The following is a 20683-nucleotide window of genomic DNA, read 5'->3' as shown; positions in this document are numbered from 1 at the left end:
ATGATTGAAAGAGATTTGCCCATATCTCACCATCACTCCGTGGACTGCATTGGTTTCTGGACACAATTCAAAGTGTTGGTTATGACCTATAAAGCCCAACATGGGATCGGACCAGATTACCTCCGAGACCGCCTTCTGCCGCATGAATCCCAACGTCTGGTCAGATCCCACAGAGTTGGCCTTCTCCGGGTCCCATCAGCTAGACAATGTTGCTTGGCGGGGCCTAGGGGAAGAGCCTTCTCTGTGGCGGCCACGGCCCTCTGGAATAATCTCCCCCGGAGATTCATATTCCTCCAACCCTCCTCGCCTTCCGAAAAAGTTTAAAGACTCATCTTTGCCGCCAGGCCTGGGATCATTAGATCTTCCCCGACCAATGAGTGTTTTTAGTGTGCTTAATCGAGTGAATTATAATGAATGTTTTAAAGTGTTTTAGGATTTTTAAAGTTTTAAGTTATATTAATTGGATTAGATGTGTTGCTATGTATTTTATATAGGTTCTGAGCCGCCCCGAGTCCCCGGAATGGGGTGGCACACAAATCCAATGAATAATAATAATAATAATTTCAAAAATAAAAATAATAAAAATATTGAATGTGATAGGGCAGTGATGGCAATTTTTTTAAATTGCGTACTACACCCATTCCCTTCCACCCCCCCACACCCACACTGAAGTGAAAAAAACGGGCAAACTGGAAGTTCAGAAAAATTATTATTATTATTATTATTATTATTATTATTATTATTATTATTATTATTATTTATTTGTTTATTTATTTATTGGATTTGTATACCGCCCCTCTCCATAGACTCGGGGCGGCTAACAACAATAGTACAAAGCATCATGTAAATCCAATACTAAAACTAATACTAAAACAATTAAAAAACCCTTATTTATAAAACCAAACATACATACAAACAAACATACCATGCATAAATTGTAAAGGCCTAGGGGGAAATAATATCTCAGTTCCCCCATGCCTGATGGCAGAGGTGGGTTTTAAGGAGCTTACGAAAGGCGAGGAGGGTGGGGGCAATTCTAATCTCCGGGGGGAGTTGGTTCCAGAGGGCCGGGGCCGCCACAGAGAAGGCTCTTCCCCTGGGTCCCGCCAAACGACATTGTTTTGTTGACGGGACCTAACCGGTCGCTGGGATTCGTGCGGCAGAAGGCTGGGCTTCCGGTTTGCTTGTTGGGCTGTTTTTCGCACTCAGGAGCCTTCAGGGAAGCCTTTCGGCCTTTCCCCAAGACCAAAAACCAGCTGGCTAACACACGCATGTGTACTGGCGCTGACATAGGGCAATGCCTTGTGCGTCCTCAGATATGGCTCTGCCTGCCACCTGTGGCCATAGGTTCGCCATCACGGTGCTAAGGTTTCATTTTGAAAAAGGGAATAAGAAGTATTTGGGGTTAGGACAAATGGAGTTTCCGCCTCTCGGGCGGTGTGCAAAGAAACGGTTTCCTAATTAGCTCCCATTGGCTTACCTGCCACAGCCTCAGAGACATGGGCATGCCCAGCTTGGCATCAGCCTCTGGCTTCAAGGTGCAGATTGAAGTCTTAGATGGCAGCTCGAGAACATGAACCTGATTATTAAAAGAAACAAGTCGAATTGGTCACCAGCCAGACACCAAGGATCCAGAACAGAAGCAAAATCTTTTTTTCCGAACCATTTACAAAAGGTCAGGGCAAACAAGCCCATCATATAATATACCGTAGATGGGTACATGCATAATTTTGTATTTATCCTGCATTCGTTGATTCGTTATTTTGTCGTGATTGCCTAGTGTATATTGGAGGTGGTTATCCTTTGAGAGCTGTTTACAACGAGATTTTGTAATGTATGCCAATCGGTGTACAATATCTATCTATCTATCTATCTATCTATCTATCTATCTATCTATCTATCTATCTATCTATCTCCATCTATCTATTTATCCATCCATCCATCCTTCCCTGTCTATCCGTCCATCAATCCATCCATCCATCACTATATATCTGTCCCTCCCTCCATCCATCCATATCTATCTATCTTCTATCCATCCATCCACCTACCTATCTACCTATCTATTTATCTATCTATCTCCATCCCTCTCTCCCTCCATCTATCCATCCATCTGTCCATTCATCCATCTATCTGCGGAGAGGGGCAGCATACAAATCTAATAAATTATTATTATTATTATTATCATCATCATTATCTATCTATCTATCTATCTATCTATCTATCTATCTATCTATCTATCTATCTATCATCCATCTCTGTCTATCTGTCTGTCTGTCTATCTATCTATCTATCTATATATCATCTATCTATTTCTGTCTGTCTGTCAATATCTGTCTGTCTGTCTATCTATCTACCTACCCACCTACCTACCACCCACCCATCCCTGTCTCTCCACTCTTATTCTCTATTCTCCAAAACCATCACAGTCCTCCTCTCTGCAAACCCCACTTCTTTCTAGCACTGATGATGTTACCTACTTGGGTAATGAAACATCGACCGGGGGGGGGGGGGGGGAGAAACCAACCATGCATTCACACAACCCATTTGCTACCCCCAACAGGAGGAGCTCCTACAAGCAAGGGGGGGGGGGGGGTTCACTAGATTTAATTTCAATCTTTTCCCTGTTTTTTCCTTGGCTGCCTTCTCTTTCCTCCTTTTATGTACTTCCACCAAAAAAACCCACATTTATTTGCTCGTCAAAATGCAATTTTTGAGGCTGCACACGGAGTAGCTAGAAGGTGGCCTTGCCAGCCCAGCGTGTTGCATTCAACACACCACTTAAAAATTAACCTTCAAAACTAACCCTGTGCCTTTGCGCCGAAGCCCCCGTCTCTCCCCTGGGGGGAAAAAATCCGAGACCAAGCTGTTTCTGGAATACAAACAGCCAGTGGGAACAGTTCGCGGATTGTATTTCAATTCCTGCCGTGTGTGTGTGAGTCTACATGGGGGGAGAGGACGCCCCACATCTATAATTTACGGCTGACACATTTTTCAACACGAAGGAAAGCAGAGCTGAGCCTTGGAGCAGGGAAAAGACCTGAATGGATCGTGGGAGAGAATGAATGAATGAATGAATGAATGAATGAATGAATGAATGAATGAATAGAATCCAATCGGTCTTGCTCGGTTCCGCTTTGGGCACCGCCAAGAGAGTCAGCTGAATTTGGGCATGCGCCGAAATTCAACGGTGCTGGAGGCCTTTAGAATGAGATGCACCACCAACTGTGAAATGTGCTGTCTGATCCTATTGTACATGGGTTTTTTTTGGAAATGTGGATAGAAGCTGGCTTATTTATTTTTGCTATGCGTTTAGATTTCTCTCTCTCTCTCTCTTCCTTTCCTTTAATTCTTTCCCTTTGCTTTCTCCTTCCTTTCTTTCCTTTCCTACTTTCCCTTCACTTCCTGTCTTTTCCTTTAGTTTTCCTTTCCCTCCTCTCCTTTCCCCTTCCTTCCCTTCTTCCTTCTTATTTCCACCCTTCCTTTCCTACTTTCTTTTCCCTTCCTGTCTTTTCCTTTAGTTTTTTCCTCCTTTCCTTTCCCCTTCCTCCCCTCTCCTTTCCTTCTTTCCTTTCTCTTTGCTTTCTGTTTCCTTCCTCTCTTCTTCCTTCCCTTTCCTCCATTCCCTTCCCTTCCTGTCTTTTCCTTTAGTTTCCCCTTTCCTCCTTTCCTTTCCCCTTCCTCCCCTCTCCTTTCGTTTCTTTCCCCTTTGCTTTCCCCTTCTTTCTTTTCTTCTTCCTTCCCTTTCCTCCTTTCCCCTTTCTCCCCTCTCCTTTCGTTTCTTTTCCCTTTCCTCCTTTCCCCTTCCTCCCCTCTCCTTTCGTTTCTTTTCCCTTTGCTTTCCCCTTATTTCCTTTCTTCTTCCTTCCCTTTCCTCCATTCCTTTCCCTTCCTGTCTTTTCCTTTAGTTTCCCCTTTCCTCCTTTCCTTTCCCCTTCCTCCCCTCTCCTTTCTTTCCCCTTTGCTTTCCCCTTCTTTCCTTTCTTCTTCCTTCCCTTTCCTCCTTTCCCCTTCCGCCCCTCTCCTTTCGTTTCTTTTCCCTTTCCTCCTTTCCCCTTCCTCCCCTCTCCTTTCGTTTCTTTTCCCTTTCCTCCTTTCCCCTTCCTCCCCTCTCCTTTCGTTTCTTTTCCCTTTGCTTTCCCCTTATTTCCTTTCTTCTTCCTTCCCTTTCCTCCATTCCTTTCCCTTCCTGTCTTTTCCTTTAGTTTCCCCTTTCCTCCTTTCCTTTCCCCTTCCTCCCCTCTCCTTTCTTTCCCCTTCTTTCCTTTCTTCTTCCTTCCCTTTCCTCCTTTCCCCTTTCTCCCCTCTCCTTTCGTTTCTTTTCCCTTTCCTCCTTTCCCCTTCCTCCCCTCTCCTTTCGTTTCTTTCCCCTTTGCTTTCCCCTTCCTCCCCTCTCCTTTCGTTTCTTTTCCCTTTGCTTTCCCCTTATTTCCTTTCTTCTTCCTTCCCTTTCCTCCATTCCTTTCCCTTCCTGTCTTTTCCTTTAGTTTCCCCTTTCCTCCTTTCCTTTCCCCTTCCTCCCCTCTCCTTTCTTTCCCCTTCTTTCCTTTCTTCTTCCTTCCCTTTCCTCCTTTCCCCTTCCGCCCCTCTCCTTTCGTTTCTTTTCCCTTTGCTTTCCCCTTCTTTCTTTTCTTCTTCCTTCCCTTTCCTCCTTTCCCCTTCCTCCCCTCTCCTTTCGTTTCTTTTCCCTTTGCTTTCCCCTTCTTTCCTTTCTTCTTCCTTCCCTTTCCTTTCCCTTCCTGTCTTTTTTTGTTTCCCTTTTCCTCCTTTCCTTCCCCCTTCCTTCCTTCTCCTCTCTTTCTTTCCTTTCTCTCTCCCTTCCTTCTTTTCCTCCCTTTCCTTTTCCTCTTCCTTCCTCCTTCCTTTCCCCTTTTCTCTCTCCTTCCTTCCCTCCCTCCCCACCTTTGTTGATTGGGGAATTCTGGGAGCTGAAGTCCATGCATCTTAAAAAGTTGCCATGGTTGTGGACACACCGCTGAAGAATCTACATGCATAGCAATTCCCATCTCTCTTTTCTTTTGCCCATAAGATGACCTAGGTAGGATGCCGAGAGAGACAGCAGCCCACAAAATCATCTCTGGATACTTCTCTTGGCTGAGATTGGCCTCAAACATAAACCTAGCTTTCTCATGGCAGGGCTTGGCCTCAATCATGGCCCTTGTCTTTGGTTGGACTTCTCTTCGCTGGGTTTGGCCTCAAGCATGGTTTTTGTCTTCTGTTGGACTTCTCTTCCTGGGGCTTGGCCTCAATTATGGTCCTTGTCTTCTGATAGACTTCTCTTCGCTGGGTTTGGCCTCAATCATGGTCCTTGTCTTCTGTTGGACTTCTCTTCGCTGGGTTTGGCCTCAATCATGGTCCTTGCCTTCTGTTGGACTTCTCTTAGCTGGGCTTGGCCTCAAACATGGTCCTTATCTTCTGTTGGACTTCTCTTCACTGGGCTTGGCCTCAATCATGGTCCTTGTCTTCTGTTGGACTTCTCTTAGCTGGGCTTGGCCTCAATCATGGTCCTTGTCTTCTGTTGGACTTCTCTTCACTGGGTTTGGCCTCAAACATGGTCCTTGTCTTCTGTTGGACTTCTCTTAGCTGGGCTTGGCCTCAATCATGGTCCTTGTCTTCTGTTGGACTTTTCTTCACTGGGCTTGGCCTCAATCATGATCCTTGTCTTCTGTTGGACTTCTCTTAGCTGGGCTTGGCCTCAATCATGGTCCTTGTCTTCTGTTTGACTTCTCTTCGCTGGGTTTGGCCTCAATCAAGGTCCTTGTCTTCTGTTGGACTTCTCTTCGCTGGCTTTGGCCTCAATCATGGTCCTTGTCTTCTGTTGTACTTCTCTTCGCTGGACTTGGCCTCAATCATGGTCCTTGTCTTCTGTTAGACTTCTCTTCGCTAGGCTTGGCCTCAATCATGGTCCTTGTCTTCTGTTAGACTTCTCTTCGCTGGGCTTGGCCTCAATCATGGTCCTTGTCTTCTGATAGACTTCTCTTCGCTGGGTTTGGCCTCAATCATGGTCCTTGTCTTCTGTTGGACTTCTCTTCGCTGGGTTTGGCCTCAATCATGGTCCTTGCCTTCTGTTGGACTTCTCTTAGCTGGGCTTGGCCTCAAACATGGTCCTTATCTTCTGTTGGACTTCTCTTCACTGGGCTTGGCCTCAATCATGGTCCTTGTCTTCTGTTGGACTTCTCTTAGCTGGGCTTGGCCTCAATCATGGTCCTTGTCTTCTGTTGGACTTCTCTTCACTGGGTTTGGCCTCAAACATGGTCCTTGTCTTCTGTTGGACTTCTCTTAGCTGGGCTTGGCCTCAATCATGGTCCTTGTCTTCTGTTGGACTTTTCTTCACTGGGCTTGGCCTCAATCATGATCCTTGTCTTCTGTTGGACGTCTCTTAGCTGGGCTTGGCCTCAATCATGGTCCTTGTCTTCTGTTAGACTTCTCTTCGCTGGGTTTGGCCTCAATCAAGGTCCTTGTCTTCTGTTGGACTTCTCTTCGCTGGCTTTGGCCTCAATCATGGTCCTTGTCTTCTGTTGTACTTCTCTTCGCTGGACTTGGCCTCAATCATGGTCCTTGTCTTCTGTTAGACTTCTCTTCGCTGGGCTTGGCCTCAATCATGGTCCTTGTCTTCTGTTGGACTTCTCTTCACTGGGCTTGGCCTCAAACATAGTCCTTGTCTTCTGTTGGACTTCTCTTAGCTGGGCTTGGCCTCAATCATGGTCCTTGTCTTCTGTTGGACTTCTCTTAGCTGGGCTTGGCCTCAAACATAGTCCTTGTCTTCTGTTGGACTTCACTGGGCTTGGCCTCAAACATGGTCCTTGTCTTCTGTTGGACTTATCTTCGCTGGCTTTGGCCTCAAACACGGCCGTTGTCTTCTGTTGGACTTCTCTTCACTGGCTTTGGCATCAAACACGGTCTCAGTCCCAGTCTGAAACACCAATATTGCTTGTTCCAAGATTGGAACATGTTGTAGCACGAGCATCTTTGGCTAGATTGACAGAATCTTCACCCATGTAGCCGTCGGGCCTTGGAAAAATAATATCCTACTTAGCATGTAATTTAAAACCAGGAGGAGGAGGAGGTTTCCCCAGGGGGGAGAGGGGATGTTGTTGTTTTTTACTTTTGCCTAGGGTTAGTAAGGTTCTTCTGTGGCTACAGGTCACCCCGATAAAATATGTGTGTGTGTGTTTTGTTTTGGTTTTTGCAAACATTTCTAAGACATTTGAAACAAGTTTCTGGCAAATTGGCAAAAGAAGTGCTTGTTTCTGTTTCAGGGCAATCAGGAACAAATAAAAGCTTGTTTAGATATTATTCATAGACAGAACCTGCTTCAAGGGAGTAAAAGAATCCACTTTGGATGATGGCCAATTGTAAACACATATTAAGTTTTCGTGTTAATCATAAGCCTCAAAGTGCTTTGGCTTGGTGTTTAAGGAGGTTTCCAGGTTATTTTATGGGATTTGATGGAGCTTCTTCGTGTTCCAAATTTTTTTAAAAAATTAGTTTATCACTTAAGACATGAGCCAGCTATGTGCGACGGCAGCCAAAACTGCTAATACAATCCTTGGTTGTATAAACAGAGTCACAGAATGAAAAATTGCATGAAGTATCAGTACCAGTTTTGTAAAGCCTTAAGTAAGCCCGCCCCTGGAATAACTGCATCCAGTTTGGGTCACATTACCAAACAGATGTTAAGACTTTGGGTAAAGTGGAAAGAAGAGCAAGTTAAGATGAGTCAAGGCCAGGAGACAAAAAACATAAAGACCGGTTGCAGGAATTGATGTGATGAGATCCACAGAAATATCAATATGCAGATGGGAAAACGATGATTCCTTTGCCATGGGCCAAGTTCAGAGGAACATCTTGGAAAGTCCTTGGCCAACATGCATAGCTGAGAAGATACGTCTTAGAGCGGGGGGAGGGTTAAACCGCGTCAGGGTTGTATTTTACTTTGGCAGGCATGGTGGAAGGGCATGGCAGCGGGAATCTGTGGTGGTCAAGTGCTAAGGCAGGACTTCCCTGAGACCCTCCCTACTCTCATTATAATCTCCTTCCTTCCTTCCTTCCTCCCTCCTTTGCCTGCCACCTTCCTCCCTTCCTTCCTCCCTTCCTCCCTCCTTTGCCTGCCACCTTCCTCCCTTCCTCCCTCCCTCCTTTGCCTGCCACCTTCCTTCCTCCCTTCCTCCCTTCCTCCCTCCCTCCTTTGCCTGCCACCTTCCTCCCTTCCTTCCTCCCTTCCTCCCTCCTTTGCCTGCCACCTTCCTACCTTCCTTCCTCCCTCCTTTGCCTGCCACCTTCCTCCCTTCCTCCCTCCCTCCCTCCTTTGCCTGCCACCTTCCTACCTTCCGCCTTTGCCTGCTACCTTCCTTCCTTCCCTTCCTTCCTTCCTTCTCCTTTCCCCTTCCTTCTCCTCTTCTTCCTTCCCCTTTCCTCTTCCTTCCCCTTTCCTTCTTTTTCCTTCCTTGCTCTCTTTCCCACCTTCCCATCTTTTTCCTTTTGTCTTTCTTCTTCCCTTTTCTCCTTTCTTTTCCCTTCTTACCCGCTCAAATGCAAAAGGGGGAAAAGGTTTCTCCTTTTATAGAAACATAGAAACATAGAAGACTGACAGCAGAAAAAGACCTCATGGTCCATCTAGTCTGCCCTTATACTATTTCCTATATTTTATCTTAGGATGGATATATGTTTATCCCAGGCATGTTTAAATTCAGTTACTGTGGATTTACCAACCACGTCTGCTGGAAGTTTGTTCCAAGGATCTACTACTCTTTCAGTAAAATAATATTTTCTCATGTTGCCTTTGATCTTTCCCCCAACTAACTTCAGATTGTGTCCCCTTGTTCTTGTGTTCACTTTCCTATTAAAAACACTTCCCTCCTGAACCTTATTTAACCCTTTAACGTATTTAAATGTTTCGATCATGTCCCCCCTTTCCCTCTGTCCTCCAGACTATACAGATTGAGTTCATTAAGTCTTTCCTGATACGTTTCATGCTTAAGACCTTCCACCATTCTTGTAGCCCGTCTTTGGACCCGTTCAATTTTGTCAATATCTTTTTGTAGGTGAGGTCTCCAGAACTGAACACAGTACTCCAAATGTGGTCTCACCAGTGCTCTATATAAGGGGATCACAATCTCCCTCTTCCTGCTTGTTATACCTCTAGCTATGTTTTGATAGCCTTCTGTCAGCAAAAACGGAGCTTGGGAGGACCATGCACAACCCTCACTTCAAGCATCCCATATTTTGGTCACAATGGCCTCCTGCACCCTTCTGCTGGTAAAAACAGAGTTCAATTTTTGCTAGCAAGGTACCGTGAGCAGGTCCTTTGCCGTTTTCACGCCAGCCTCATGGGCCAGATCTAAGCACCCCGTGTGGGCTGTATCTGGGCAAATGGACCTTGAGTTTGACCGCCCCTGTGTTAGAGGAGTGACTCACCTCTTCTAACTCTTTCCACGGAGTGGCCAGGAGAGAGCGTTTCTCAGTCAACTCAGAGAGGGAACATTTGCAGAACCCGACGTTCTCCGTGAAAAGACTTTCCGTCACCACGTTCCTTCCTTCGGATAAGTCCCACAGGCAGATGTTCTGGTCACGGCCCTGGCTTTGACAATCAAAACAACTACTTGTCACATGGAAAATCCACTGGGGGAAATATTCATGCACTTCTCCAGGGGTTTATTTAGTTATTTAGCCCGCAGAGTTGGCTAGCCAAACAATGTCGAGGCGGGGAACAGCCTTCTCTGTGGCGGCTCCGGCTTGTAGTATTCCTTGTATAGGTCTAAGGTCACATGGTTGGGCATGCCCAGATGTGACCCAAAGCCTCACATGGGTACTCAGTTCATATGTTGTTAGCATACATTAGCATGTGTTTTGAACCCTGGGCTTTGTAAATACGGAGCTCTGGGTAGACCTAAAGGCCTGGGGAAATTCCAGCTTTTAACTGACCCCTCAAAGCCTACTGCCAAGACTTAAATGCCGTACTGTTCATTGTGTATGAATTACCATATGTAAACTGCATATGTACAGCGCAAAGGTTGCATAGAGATAACACAAAGAATACTACTATACTGGCTCTCTGGAAGCAGCTGCCCCTGGAGATCCATACCCTCCCCACCCGACCGGCCTTCTGCAAAGCAAGTCTGGGGCCATTGAGCGAATGAGATACCATCCAGATCCGGCCATGAATGATATTAGGAGATATGTATGTTTTATTAGGGTTTTAAGTATTTTAAACTTTTTAAATGCTGTTTTTTTTCTTTGTTGGAAGCTGCCCGGAGTCCTTTGGGAGTTGGGTGGCATATTGGATTAATTAATTAATTAATTAATTAATTAATTAATTAATTAATAAATAAATAAAATTTAGTGTATGTCTCTGGGGCCGTTTAGTTTTGTGGACGTTCCTTAATGAAACTCCATGTTCCTAGTCAACCTCCTCCTTGAACACAACTCTGCCTTAAATGTCCAGCTCAACTTTTAAGGGGTCTTCAACCTTGGCAACTTTAAGACCTGTCAAGTCTTAAAGTTGCCAAGGTTGGAGACCCCTGCCCCAGATTACAGATAGTCCTTCATTTATCTGCAGGTCAGCAGTTCAAATCTCATCACCGGCTCAAGGTTGACTCAGCCTTCCATCCTTCCGAGGTGGGTAAAATGAGGACCCGGATTGTGGGGGCAATAGGCTGGCTCTGTTAAAAAGTGCTAATTATATTAATTATACTAATAATTTTTGCAAATAAATAACAAAAAAATAATTATTGTTAATAAATAATTATGTTTATAAATGTCAGGATCACTAAGTGTCTTATTCAATGGTGAGTACCAGTAATAACGGTGAGTAAATGGTTGTTAAGGGAATGGAAAATGGTAATTTAGGGGTTTAAAGTGTTAAGGGATGGCTTGGGATATTGTTCATAGCCAAAAATTGTGTATTTACTTCCGCATCTCTACTTCGCGGAAATTCGACTTTCGCGGGCGGTCTCGGAACGCATCGCCCGCGAAAATCGAGGGAACACTGTACTAAGAAAAGTGACTTACAACCATTTCTCACACTTATAACCATTGTCGCATCCCCGTGCTCACATGATTTATATTCGGATGCTAGACAATTGCTTCATCTTTCTCTCTTTCTTTCTCTCTCTCTCTTTCTTTCTCTCTCTCTCTTCTTTCTCTCTCTTTCTCTCTTTCTCTCTCTCTCTTTCTTTCTCTCTCTCTCTTTCTAATTGGATTTATATGCCACCCCTCTCCGAGGACTTGGGGCGGCTTACAACATATTTATATTTGTGTATGATATGACTCTATGTATGTTTCTATATATTGGGATTTCTTGTTTTTTAGACTTTTTAAATGTATTATTGTTATTTTAGATTCTAACTATTAGATTTGTCATTATATATTGTTTTTATCATTGCTGTAAGCCGCCCCGAGTCTACGGAGAGGGGCGGCATACAAATCTAATAAATAATAATAATAATAATAATAATAATAATAATAATAATAATAATAATTTATGATGGTTGCAGAGACCTTCTAACAAGCAAAAGTCAACGGCGCAGAGAAATTCACTTAACGACTGTGCTTCTACCCTAACAACAGCAGAGATTCACTTAGTGACCATGGCCAAAAGGGCCATAACATGGGGCAAAACCCAACTTAACCAACTGGCTTGCTTAGCTACAGAAATCTGGGGCTCAATTGTGGTTGTAAGTCGGGGATGACTTGCATTCAAGGCTACCAAGCTTGAATTACGCCTTGTGAAATGTAGGCTCACCTAAGAAGCCCATTTCTTCTATGGGATAACGTTTTCACGCAGTACACTGAATTCCCACCGTGGCCATTCAGGCTGTCACAGACTCGTCGCGTCTTCAGATTCCAGATGTGGATCAGCCCATTAGAAGATCTGTTTTAAAAAAACGAAAAGAAAAAGGAGAATTAAACGTGATTGCGACGTTCCGAATCGGCGTTTCATACAACAGATCTTGCACACGGCTGCAAAGAAGCGAGAAGCTAAAAAAAGACAAGATACCGTATTTTTCAGAGTATAAGATGCACCTACCTCTCCTCCAAAGGAGGATGAAAATTTGGGTGCATCTTATAATAATAATAATAATAATAATAATAATAATTATTATTATTATTATTATTATTATTATTATTTATTGGATTTGTATGCCACCTCTCTCTGTAGACTTGGGGCGGCTAACAACAATGATAAAAACAGCATGTGACAATCCAATAATAAAACAACTAAAAACCCTTATTATAAAACCAAACATACACACAAACATACCATGCATAACTTGTAATGGCCTAGGGGGAAGAGCTATTTCAACTCCCCCATGCCTGGCGGTATAAATGAGTCTTGAGTAGTTTACGAAAGACAGGGAGGGTGGGGGCAATTCTAATCTCCGGGAGGAGTTGGTTCCAGAGGGCTGGGGCCGCCACAGAGAAGGCTCTTCCCCTGGGGCCCGCCAAACGACATTGTTTAGTCGACGGGACCCAGAGAAGGCCAACTCTGTGGGACCTTATCGGTCGCTGGGATTCGTGCGGTAGCAGGTGGTTCCAGAGGTAGTCTGGTCCAAAGCCATGTAGGGCTTTAAAGGTCATGACCAACACTTTGAATTGTGACCGGAAACTGATCGGCAGCCAATGCAAGCCCCGGAGTGTTGAGGAAACATGGGCGAATCTTGGAAGCCCCACGATGGCTCTCGCGGCTGCGTTCTGCACGATCTTATATTCTGAATGTAGCTTTTTGAAAGCTTTTTTCCCCCAGCCCTAATGAGTTACTAATGATCTTCCTGGTTTACAGGTTTTTTCATTGCTACTCTCACCGAAGAATGTTTTTTCCAGCCCAAAGTCTTTGCAGGGTTATTTTCATTGCTGCTCTCTCTGAAGAATGTTTTTTTTCCATGTCTAACTCCTACGCTCAAAACGTCACTACAGAGCACCGCACACCAAGACAACTAGACACAAGAACAGTTTTTTTCCCGAACGCCATCACTCTGCTAAACAAATAACTCCCTCCACACTGTCAGACTTTTTACTAAATCTGCACTTCTATTTCTACTAGTTTTTCCCATCATTCCTATCATCCTTTTCCTCCCACTTAGGACTGTAACTTGTTGCTTGTCTTCCTAAGATTTTTATTAATATTGATTGTTTCTTCATTGCTTATTTGACCCCAATGACAATCATCTAAGTGTTGTACCACATGATTCTTGACAAATGTCTCTTTTTCTTTTATGTACGCTGAGAGCATCTGCACCAAGACAAATTCCTTGTGTGTCCAATCACACTTGGCCAATAAAATACTATTCTATTCTATTCAATTCTATTCCATTCCATTCCATTCTATTCCATTCTATTCTATTCTATTCCATTTATTCCATTCTATTCCATTCCATTTATTCCATTCCATTTATTCCATTCTATTCTATTCTATTCCATTTATTCCATTCCATTATATTCCATTCTATTCTATTCCATTCCATTTATTCCATTCTATTCTATTCCATTCCATTTATTCCATTCCATTCCATTTATTCCATTCTATTCCATTCTATTCTATTCCATTCCATTTATTCCATTCTATTCTATTCCATTCCATTTATTCTATTCCATTCCATTTATTCCATTCTATTCCATTCCATTCCATTTATTCCATTCTATTCTATTCCATTCCATTTATTCCATTCTATTCTATTCTATTCTATTCCATTGCATTCTATTCCATTCCATTTATTCCATTAAATTTATTCCATTCCATTCCATTTCATTTATTCCATTCTATTCTATTCCATTCCATTTATTCCATTTTATTAATTCCATTCCATTTATTCTATTCTAATATCATCAGTAATAGCAGGTTCCTACTGGTACGGTTGATAACATCGCACCGGTAGCGAAAATTGAGCTGCACGCACAACTCTATGGCATGTGTGTGCACAAGTACGCATGAAGCAAAATCTCGCAAGGGGACGCACACATGAGATTTCACAACTTTTTGCTTCTGCGCATGGACAAAGCAGTGGGACCACACCGGGTGCGCCAGAAGCGGAAACCCCCGCGTGGTCATCAGTGCTACTCTTTCTTTACTCACCCTGAGTAAAGAATGGGAAAATCCAGATCTGGGTTTGAACATTGAAAACAGAGCGTATTAATGGCACTGTTTGTTCCTCGCAAAACGTAGACGGGATCCGGTACCGGAGGAGCCGCCATGACCCAGCCAATTAGAAGTTCCTGAAAAAGATGGAAACACAGGTTGGGTCAAATAGACAGCTTGACCTCTTGACCACTCAGTAGCCTTGCAATAAATCAAACTTTTAAAAAAGACTTTTAAAAAGAAATGCTTTTGGTGATACGACATTATGTAGAAAAATGATAGAGGGTGTATATGTATAATATAGTAAATCTATTGTTGTAAGTAAAGAAAGAGAATATAAGTATGGATATAAAAATTAGTAAGTATTTGTGTTAATATGTTATATGGTGTATAATCTATTGATTTAAAGACGAATATACGCAGATTTACCTCCCTCTATATTTCTTTTTTTTCTTTTTCTTTCTCAAACTCTAAACTTCTTTAATTATATCACTTACTTAAACAAATTTCAAATCTTTCTAACTCCTTTGCTTTTATTTTCCTCTTTCATAAATCATCTTTATTTATCTGTTATCAACTAATAACCAGTAAGGAAGGGTGTGGCTAGCTGATGAGGCCAGAACAAGGCCGAAATGGAACCATCCTAGTCTCCCTTAATTTTAAAATTTCAGCTAAAAAAACATCTGATACATACAGAATATAGTTGTCGGCTATGAATAAATTAACTGCCTTGAAATTGTCCTGGGTTGGGCCTAGAGGCAAAAAGGAGCTGTGACGTTCCTTCAATATACCTGGGTGATCCGACATAAAAAACATATAGCCCCTCCCTGGTACAGAGCTGGAGGGATCAGGTCTGTTGGCTCAACTGTTAATTCTCTGCCTTACAAGGCAGAAGCTGCCAGATCGAATCCCAGTAAGGAAGGGTGTGGCTAGCTGATGAGGCCAGAACAAGGCCGAAATGGTATCATCCTAGTCTCCCTTAATTTTAAAATTTCAGCTAAAAACATTTGATACACACACACATATATATATATATACATATACATATATTAGAAATTGTATGTATTAGAAATTGGAATTTAATTGGAAATTAGATGTAAGACTTACAAATATAATATATGATATAAATGGTAATAATAAGGATACTTTTTATTTACATAGTTTGAGAAATATAATATTGATACAAAGAATTTTATGTATTACTATGTATAATACTACCATTTTCCCAAAACTCCTTGATTTTGTATCCTTTCCCCTCACTCTTTTTCTCTTTCTGTTTATACTTCCCTCCCCCCCCTTTTTGTATTCATAAATAAACTATATTTTTTTAAAAAGAAAGAAACTCTTTAACAGGCAACCGTTAAAAGCCTCCCAACTTCGTTTGCATTTCTTCCAAAATGCACAAGTTTGGACAATGCTAAGGGTCAATGATGGTGAACCTATGGCATGGGGGCCAGAGGCGGCACTCAGAGCCGTATCTGCTGGCACGCGAGCTGTCGCCCTAGCTCAGCTCCAACGTGCATGTGTGTGTTGGCCAGTTGATTATACACACACATAAGAGCCGGGGGTGGCGCAGCAGGTAGAGTGCTGTACTGCAGGCCACTGAAGCTGACTGTAGATCTGTAGGTCAGCGGTTCAAATCTCATCACCGGCTCAAGGTTGACTCAGCCTTCCATCCTTCCGAGGTGGGTCAAACGAGGATCCGGATTGTGGGGGCAATAGGCTGGCTCTGTTAAAAAGTGCTATTGCTAACATGTTGTAAGCCGCCCTGAGTCTAAGGAGAAGGGCGGCATAAAAAAATTGAATAAATAAATAAATTCCTTTTGCTTCTGCTTCTGCCATTCTTCCACTTCTCTCTCCTCCTTCTCTATTCTATTCTGCTCCATTCTCTTCTATTCTACTCTACTGTAATCTATTCCTTTCCATTATTCTATTCTTATTTTTTTTGCTTCTCCTTCTTTCTTCTCTTTCTCCCTCTTCTTCCCCTTCTATTCCATTCCTTCTCTTATTTCCCTCCTCCTTCACTATTCTATTCTAATTCTATTCTAATACTATTCTATTCTAATTCTATTCTATTCTAATACTATTCTATTCTAATTCTATTCTATTCTAATTCTATTCTAATACTATTCTATTCTAATTCTATTCCATTTTATTCCATTCTAATTCTATTCTACTATTCTATTCTAATTCTATTCTAATACTATTCTATTCTAATACTATTCTATTCTAATTCTATTCTAATACTATTCTATTCTAATACTATTCTCATTCTATTCTAATACTATTCTAATTCTATTCAATACTATTCTATTCTAATTCTATTCTAATACTATTCTATTCTAATTCTAATACTATTCTATTCTATTCTAATACTATTCTATTCTAATTCCAGTCTCATTCTATTCTAATACTATTCTATTCTAATTCTATTCAATACTATTCTACTCTAATTCTATTCTAATACTATTCTATTCTAATTCTATTCTAATACTATTCTATTCTATTCTATTCTAATACTATTCTATTCTATTCTAATACTATTCTATTCTAATTCTATTCCACCTGCAGTTGACGTCTGAACAGACCGAGTTATAATTGATGGGTGAATTCAACGATTAGCCGGAGTTTTAATTTTAACAGATTGCATCTCTCGACTCCATCCAGATGCTCATTAAGAAACAAATTTTACATTGCCGGTTTATTGTCTGCATGGAAGGTGTGAAGGCAACTCCTCCTCCCGACGTTCTTTGATGTCACCCTTGGGGTTGTTAGCTTTCCAAATGTCACCTGTCAATGCTGATGAATGAGCTTCAAGATTGATTTGCTTTGGGTTGCTTTCAACTCCTCGGGATCTTCAGCATGGCTCGTTCTTGGTACAAAATTCACCAGGCAGCGTCACAAAAAAAAACTTCACGAGAAGTTCCTACAAGACTTCTCGAGATCTTCAAAATGCTGGCACTCAGGTCTTCCTTCCTATGGTGCCCTGACTTAATTCGGAAACACGCCACAGGCAATTATCCTATAAGCCAATGAGCAATCCTGGAAAATGCATATATATGGTTTTTTTTCCAGGCCTAAACAGAACAAGAAACACGGCAGAGTCACCCTGAAGGCAATCTGGAAGGATGAGGGAAATTTTAATCACTCTTGCTCTTCCTTCCCCCAAATGACTGCTGATGGCAGTGATAAGACTAGCGGTGTGCGAATTTGGGGAGGATCCTTTAAGCTAGCACGGAACAAGATGCGCCGAGTGCGTGTTTTTGCAAAGCTCTTATCTCAAGGTGCAAGCTTGGCACAGGAAAAGAGGGAGTTAAATTAGAATAAAATTACGATCTCTGCAGAAATGGATAAAATAACAATGGAAATAAAAGATAAAGATGAGTCGGAATACATTAGGTACCTCTACCTACTGTTGTGGTTAGCTCTGGGCAAGCTCCTGCCCCAAGGACTGTGGATGTGGGGGAGACATCCACATGCTGCAGGCCTGTTTTGCCCCCGGTGGAATCTGATGATGAAGGCTCCTCTGACCAAGAAGACATGAGTGACAGGGAGGAGGAGAGTGTGGCAGACAGCTCAGAAGGAGATCAATTATCTAGCTCCTCCTTGGATTCAGAACAAGAGTTAACGATACAGCCACGCATGCGGAGAGCGATGCATAGGCAACAACAACTGAGAGATTATTATCAAAGAAAATGAGGCCACCTGTGGTTGGGTGGGGCTGTAGTAATTAGTGAGGCTGCTATAAATAGCAACCTGTGGTTTTGGCCATTGTGGAGGATTATCTGATCGTTGTGTTTCGTGACTGCTTTACTGACTTTGACCTTTTGTGTGCTGATTTTTCCCTGCTTTGAAACTAAACCAGGGCAAAGTGTGTTTCACTTTGTGAAAGAAGGACTGTGAATTGCCTCACAGCTGCAAGCTAAGTATCACAGAACTGATAAGGGACTTGTACAAATTACCAGTTTGTTTGGAGACGAGTGTTCTTTGCTATACCAAAAGAGGGCTTGGTTTAAGTGAATTTTCATTATAAAGAACATTGTTTTGAATTTTCAAACGTGTGTGTGTCTGAAATTTCTACCTGTGAATTTTTGGGAGGAGTCTGCCAGAGAGCCCGACAGAACACCTACAAACGCCTTGACTTATGAACTTTTCCAAATAAGAGCTGTGTGTTCAAGATTTTTTTGCCTCTTCTCAAGAACCATTTTCCACTTACAAATCTGAGTCTCCGAAACTGTAACCGAAAAAGGCAGGGAGAAGCCTCCATGGGGCCTCTCAAGGAATCTCCTGGGAGGAAACAGGGCTGGAAAAGGTGGGGAGAAGCCTCTGTGGGGCCTCTCTAGGAATCTCCTGGGAGGAAACAGGGCCTCCACCCTTCTGTGGTTTCCCCAATCGCACGGATTATTTGCTTTTACATTGATTCCTATGGGAGAAATTGCTTCTTCTTACAAACTTTTCTACTTAAGAACCTGGTCACGGAATAGAGGTAGAGGTACCACTGTACTATCAAAATTGGAAGAAATTTCACTCTTGGTTAGAAAGGCGGGAAAAACAAAAAACTAAAATAAAGACAACCAATTAAATAGACATCTAACTTAAATAATGTTCTGCCGGGCTCTATGGTAAGAGTCTCCCGAAAATTCAAGGGTACAAATTTCAGAAACACACACTTGAAAGTTCAAAAACAATGTTCTTTATCACAAAAATTCAAAAGAAACAAAGCACCCTTTTTGCATTGCAAAGAGCACTCGTCCCAAAACAACCTGGTAGTCTGTACAATCCCCTTAATCAGTCCTTAAGTACTTAGCTAGCAACTGTGAAGAAACGTCACAGCCCTCCTTCTTCCACGAAGTGAAACACACACACTTTGCTCTGCTTTGGTTTCAAAGTCGTGAAAAATCAACAAACAACATCCGGAAACAGCAAGGCATGGTCCTGAAGAACAACGGTCATATAATCTTCCACAACGGCCAAGCCAGCACGCTGCTATTTATATCAGCAGCTCTAATTACTGGAGCCCCACCCAAACACAGGTGGCCTCTCTTATCTCCTGTAATAGTTCTTCAATTGGTCTCTTCTATGCATAATTCTGCGCATGCGTGGGTCTAACACTTCCTCATCCGAATTGACCGAAGATAATGGAGATTGGCTTCTTGGGCTGTGTGCCAAGCCCCCCTCTTCCAAGTCACCCCCACCTTCTTCTTCGTCTGAGGAAAGTACACTGCCTGACTCTGTCGGCAATAAAACAGGCCTATGACATGTTGATGTTTCCCCTACATCCACCTCCACATTCCTTGGGGCAGGAGCTGAGCCAACCACAACAAATAACAGGGGAAGAAAGAAAAACAGAGAATCGAGTTTCTATAGAAATAAAAGGGATACTGATGTAAGATCTATGCAAATTAAAATGTATATAGTAATAGAAATATTAAACAATGGTACTATAGAAATATCACTATTGAAAATGGAAGTTTCACCAGGACGCTGGGTGAGATCATCCAAGGGCATGGGGTGAGGTATCATCAATATGCCGATGATACCCATGTCCAGTCAACGAAGCAGTGGAAGTGATGTGCCGGTGCCTGGAGGCTGTTGGGGCCTGGATGGGTATCAACAAACTCAAACTCAACCCAGACAAGACGGAGTGGCTGTGGGTCTTGCCTCCCAAGGACAATTCCATCTGTCCGTCCATTACCCTGGGGGGGGGAACTACTGACCCCCTCAGAGACGGTCCGCAACTTGGGCGTTCTCCTCGATCCACAGCTGACATTGGAACATCATCTTTCGGCTGTGGCGAGGAGGGCGTTTGTCCAGGTTCGCCTGGTGCACCAGTTGCGGCCCTATCTGGACAGGGAGTCATTGCTCACAGTCGCTCATGCCCTCATCACCTCGAGGTTCGATTACTGCAATGCTCTCTACATGGGGCTACCTTTGAAAAGTTTTCGGAAACTTCAGATCGTGCAGAACGCAGCTGCGAGAGCCATCGTGGGGCTTCCAAGATTCGCCCACGTTTCTTCAACACTCCGTGGCCTGCATTGGCTGCCGATCAGTTTCCGGTCACAATTCAAAGTGTTGGTCATGACCTTTAAAGCCCTACATGGCATTGGACCAGAGTACCTCCGGAACTGCCTGCTACCGCACGAATCCCAGCGACCGATAAGGTCCCACAGAGTTGGCCTTCTCCGGGTCCCGTCGACTAAACAATGTCGTTTGGCGGGCCCCAGGGGAAGAGCCTTCTCTGTGGCGGCCCCAGCCCTCTGGAACCAACTCCCCCCGGAGATTAGAACTGCCCCCACCCTCCTTGTCTTTCGTAAACTGCTCAAGACTCACTTATACCGCCAGGCATGGGGGAGTTGAGACACCTTTCCCCCAGGCTTTTTTATACTTTGTTTTATGTTTGGTATGAATGTGCTGTTTGGTTTTTTAAATAATGATAGGGTTTTATATGTTTTTTAATATTAGATTTGTTCCACTACTATATTATTTTTATTACTGTTGTGAGCCGCCCCGAGTCTTCGGAGAGGGTTGGCATACAAATCTAATAAATGATGATGATAATAATAATAATAATAATAATAATAATAATAACAACAACAACCAAGGATAGCTTTT

The 20683-nt window shown here is 42.9% G+C and overlaps 1 protein-coding gene across 1 annotated transcript in view; it reads right to left on the bottom strand.

Annotated features, from left to right (window-relative positions):
• The window catches only part of GNB1L (G protein subunit beta 1 like), a 51063-nt gene that overhangs the window by 10043 nt on the left and 20337 nt on the right, over positions 1–20683 (bottom strand). The window contains exons 2-5 of the mRNA XM_070762164.1: positions 14069–14208; positions 11741–11869; positions 9415–9577; positions 1481–1579 (exon numbers count right to left, since the gene is read on the bottom strand). Of these exons, the coding sequence (XP_070618265.1) occupies positions 1481–1579; positions 9415–9577; positions 11741–11869; positions 14069–14187 (510 nt within the window). The 5' untranslated portion in view covers positions 14188–14208. The remainder of the gene's footprint in view (positions 1–1480; positions 1580–9414; positions 9578–11740; positions 11870–14068; positions 14209–20683) is intronic.

The sequence above is a fragment of the Erythrolamprus reginae genome, chromosome 10, assembly GCF_031021105.1.
Source record: "Erythrolamprus reginae isolate rEryReg1 chromosome 10, rEryReg1.hap1, whole genome shotgun sequence".
In the NCBI taxonomy this organism is placed as follows: domain Eukaryota; kingdom Metazoa; phylum Chordata; class Lepidosauria; order Squamata; family Dipsadidae; genus Erythrolamprus; species Erythrolamprus reginae.
Note: the sequence above shows the minus strand (reverse complement) of the source record. Positions and strands in the feature narration are given on the sequence as shown.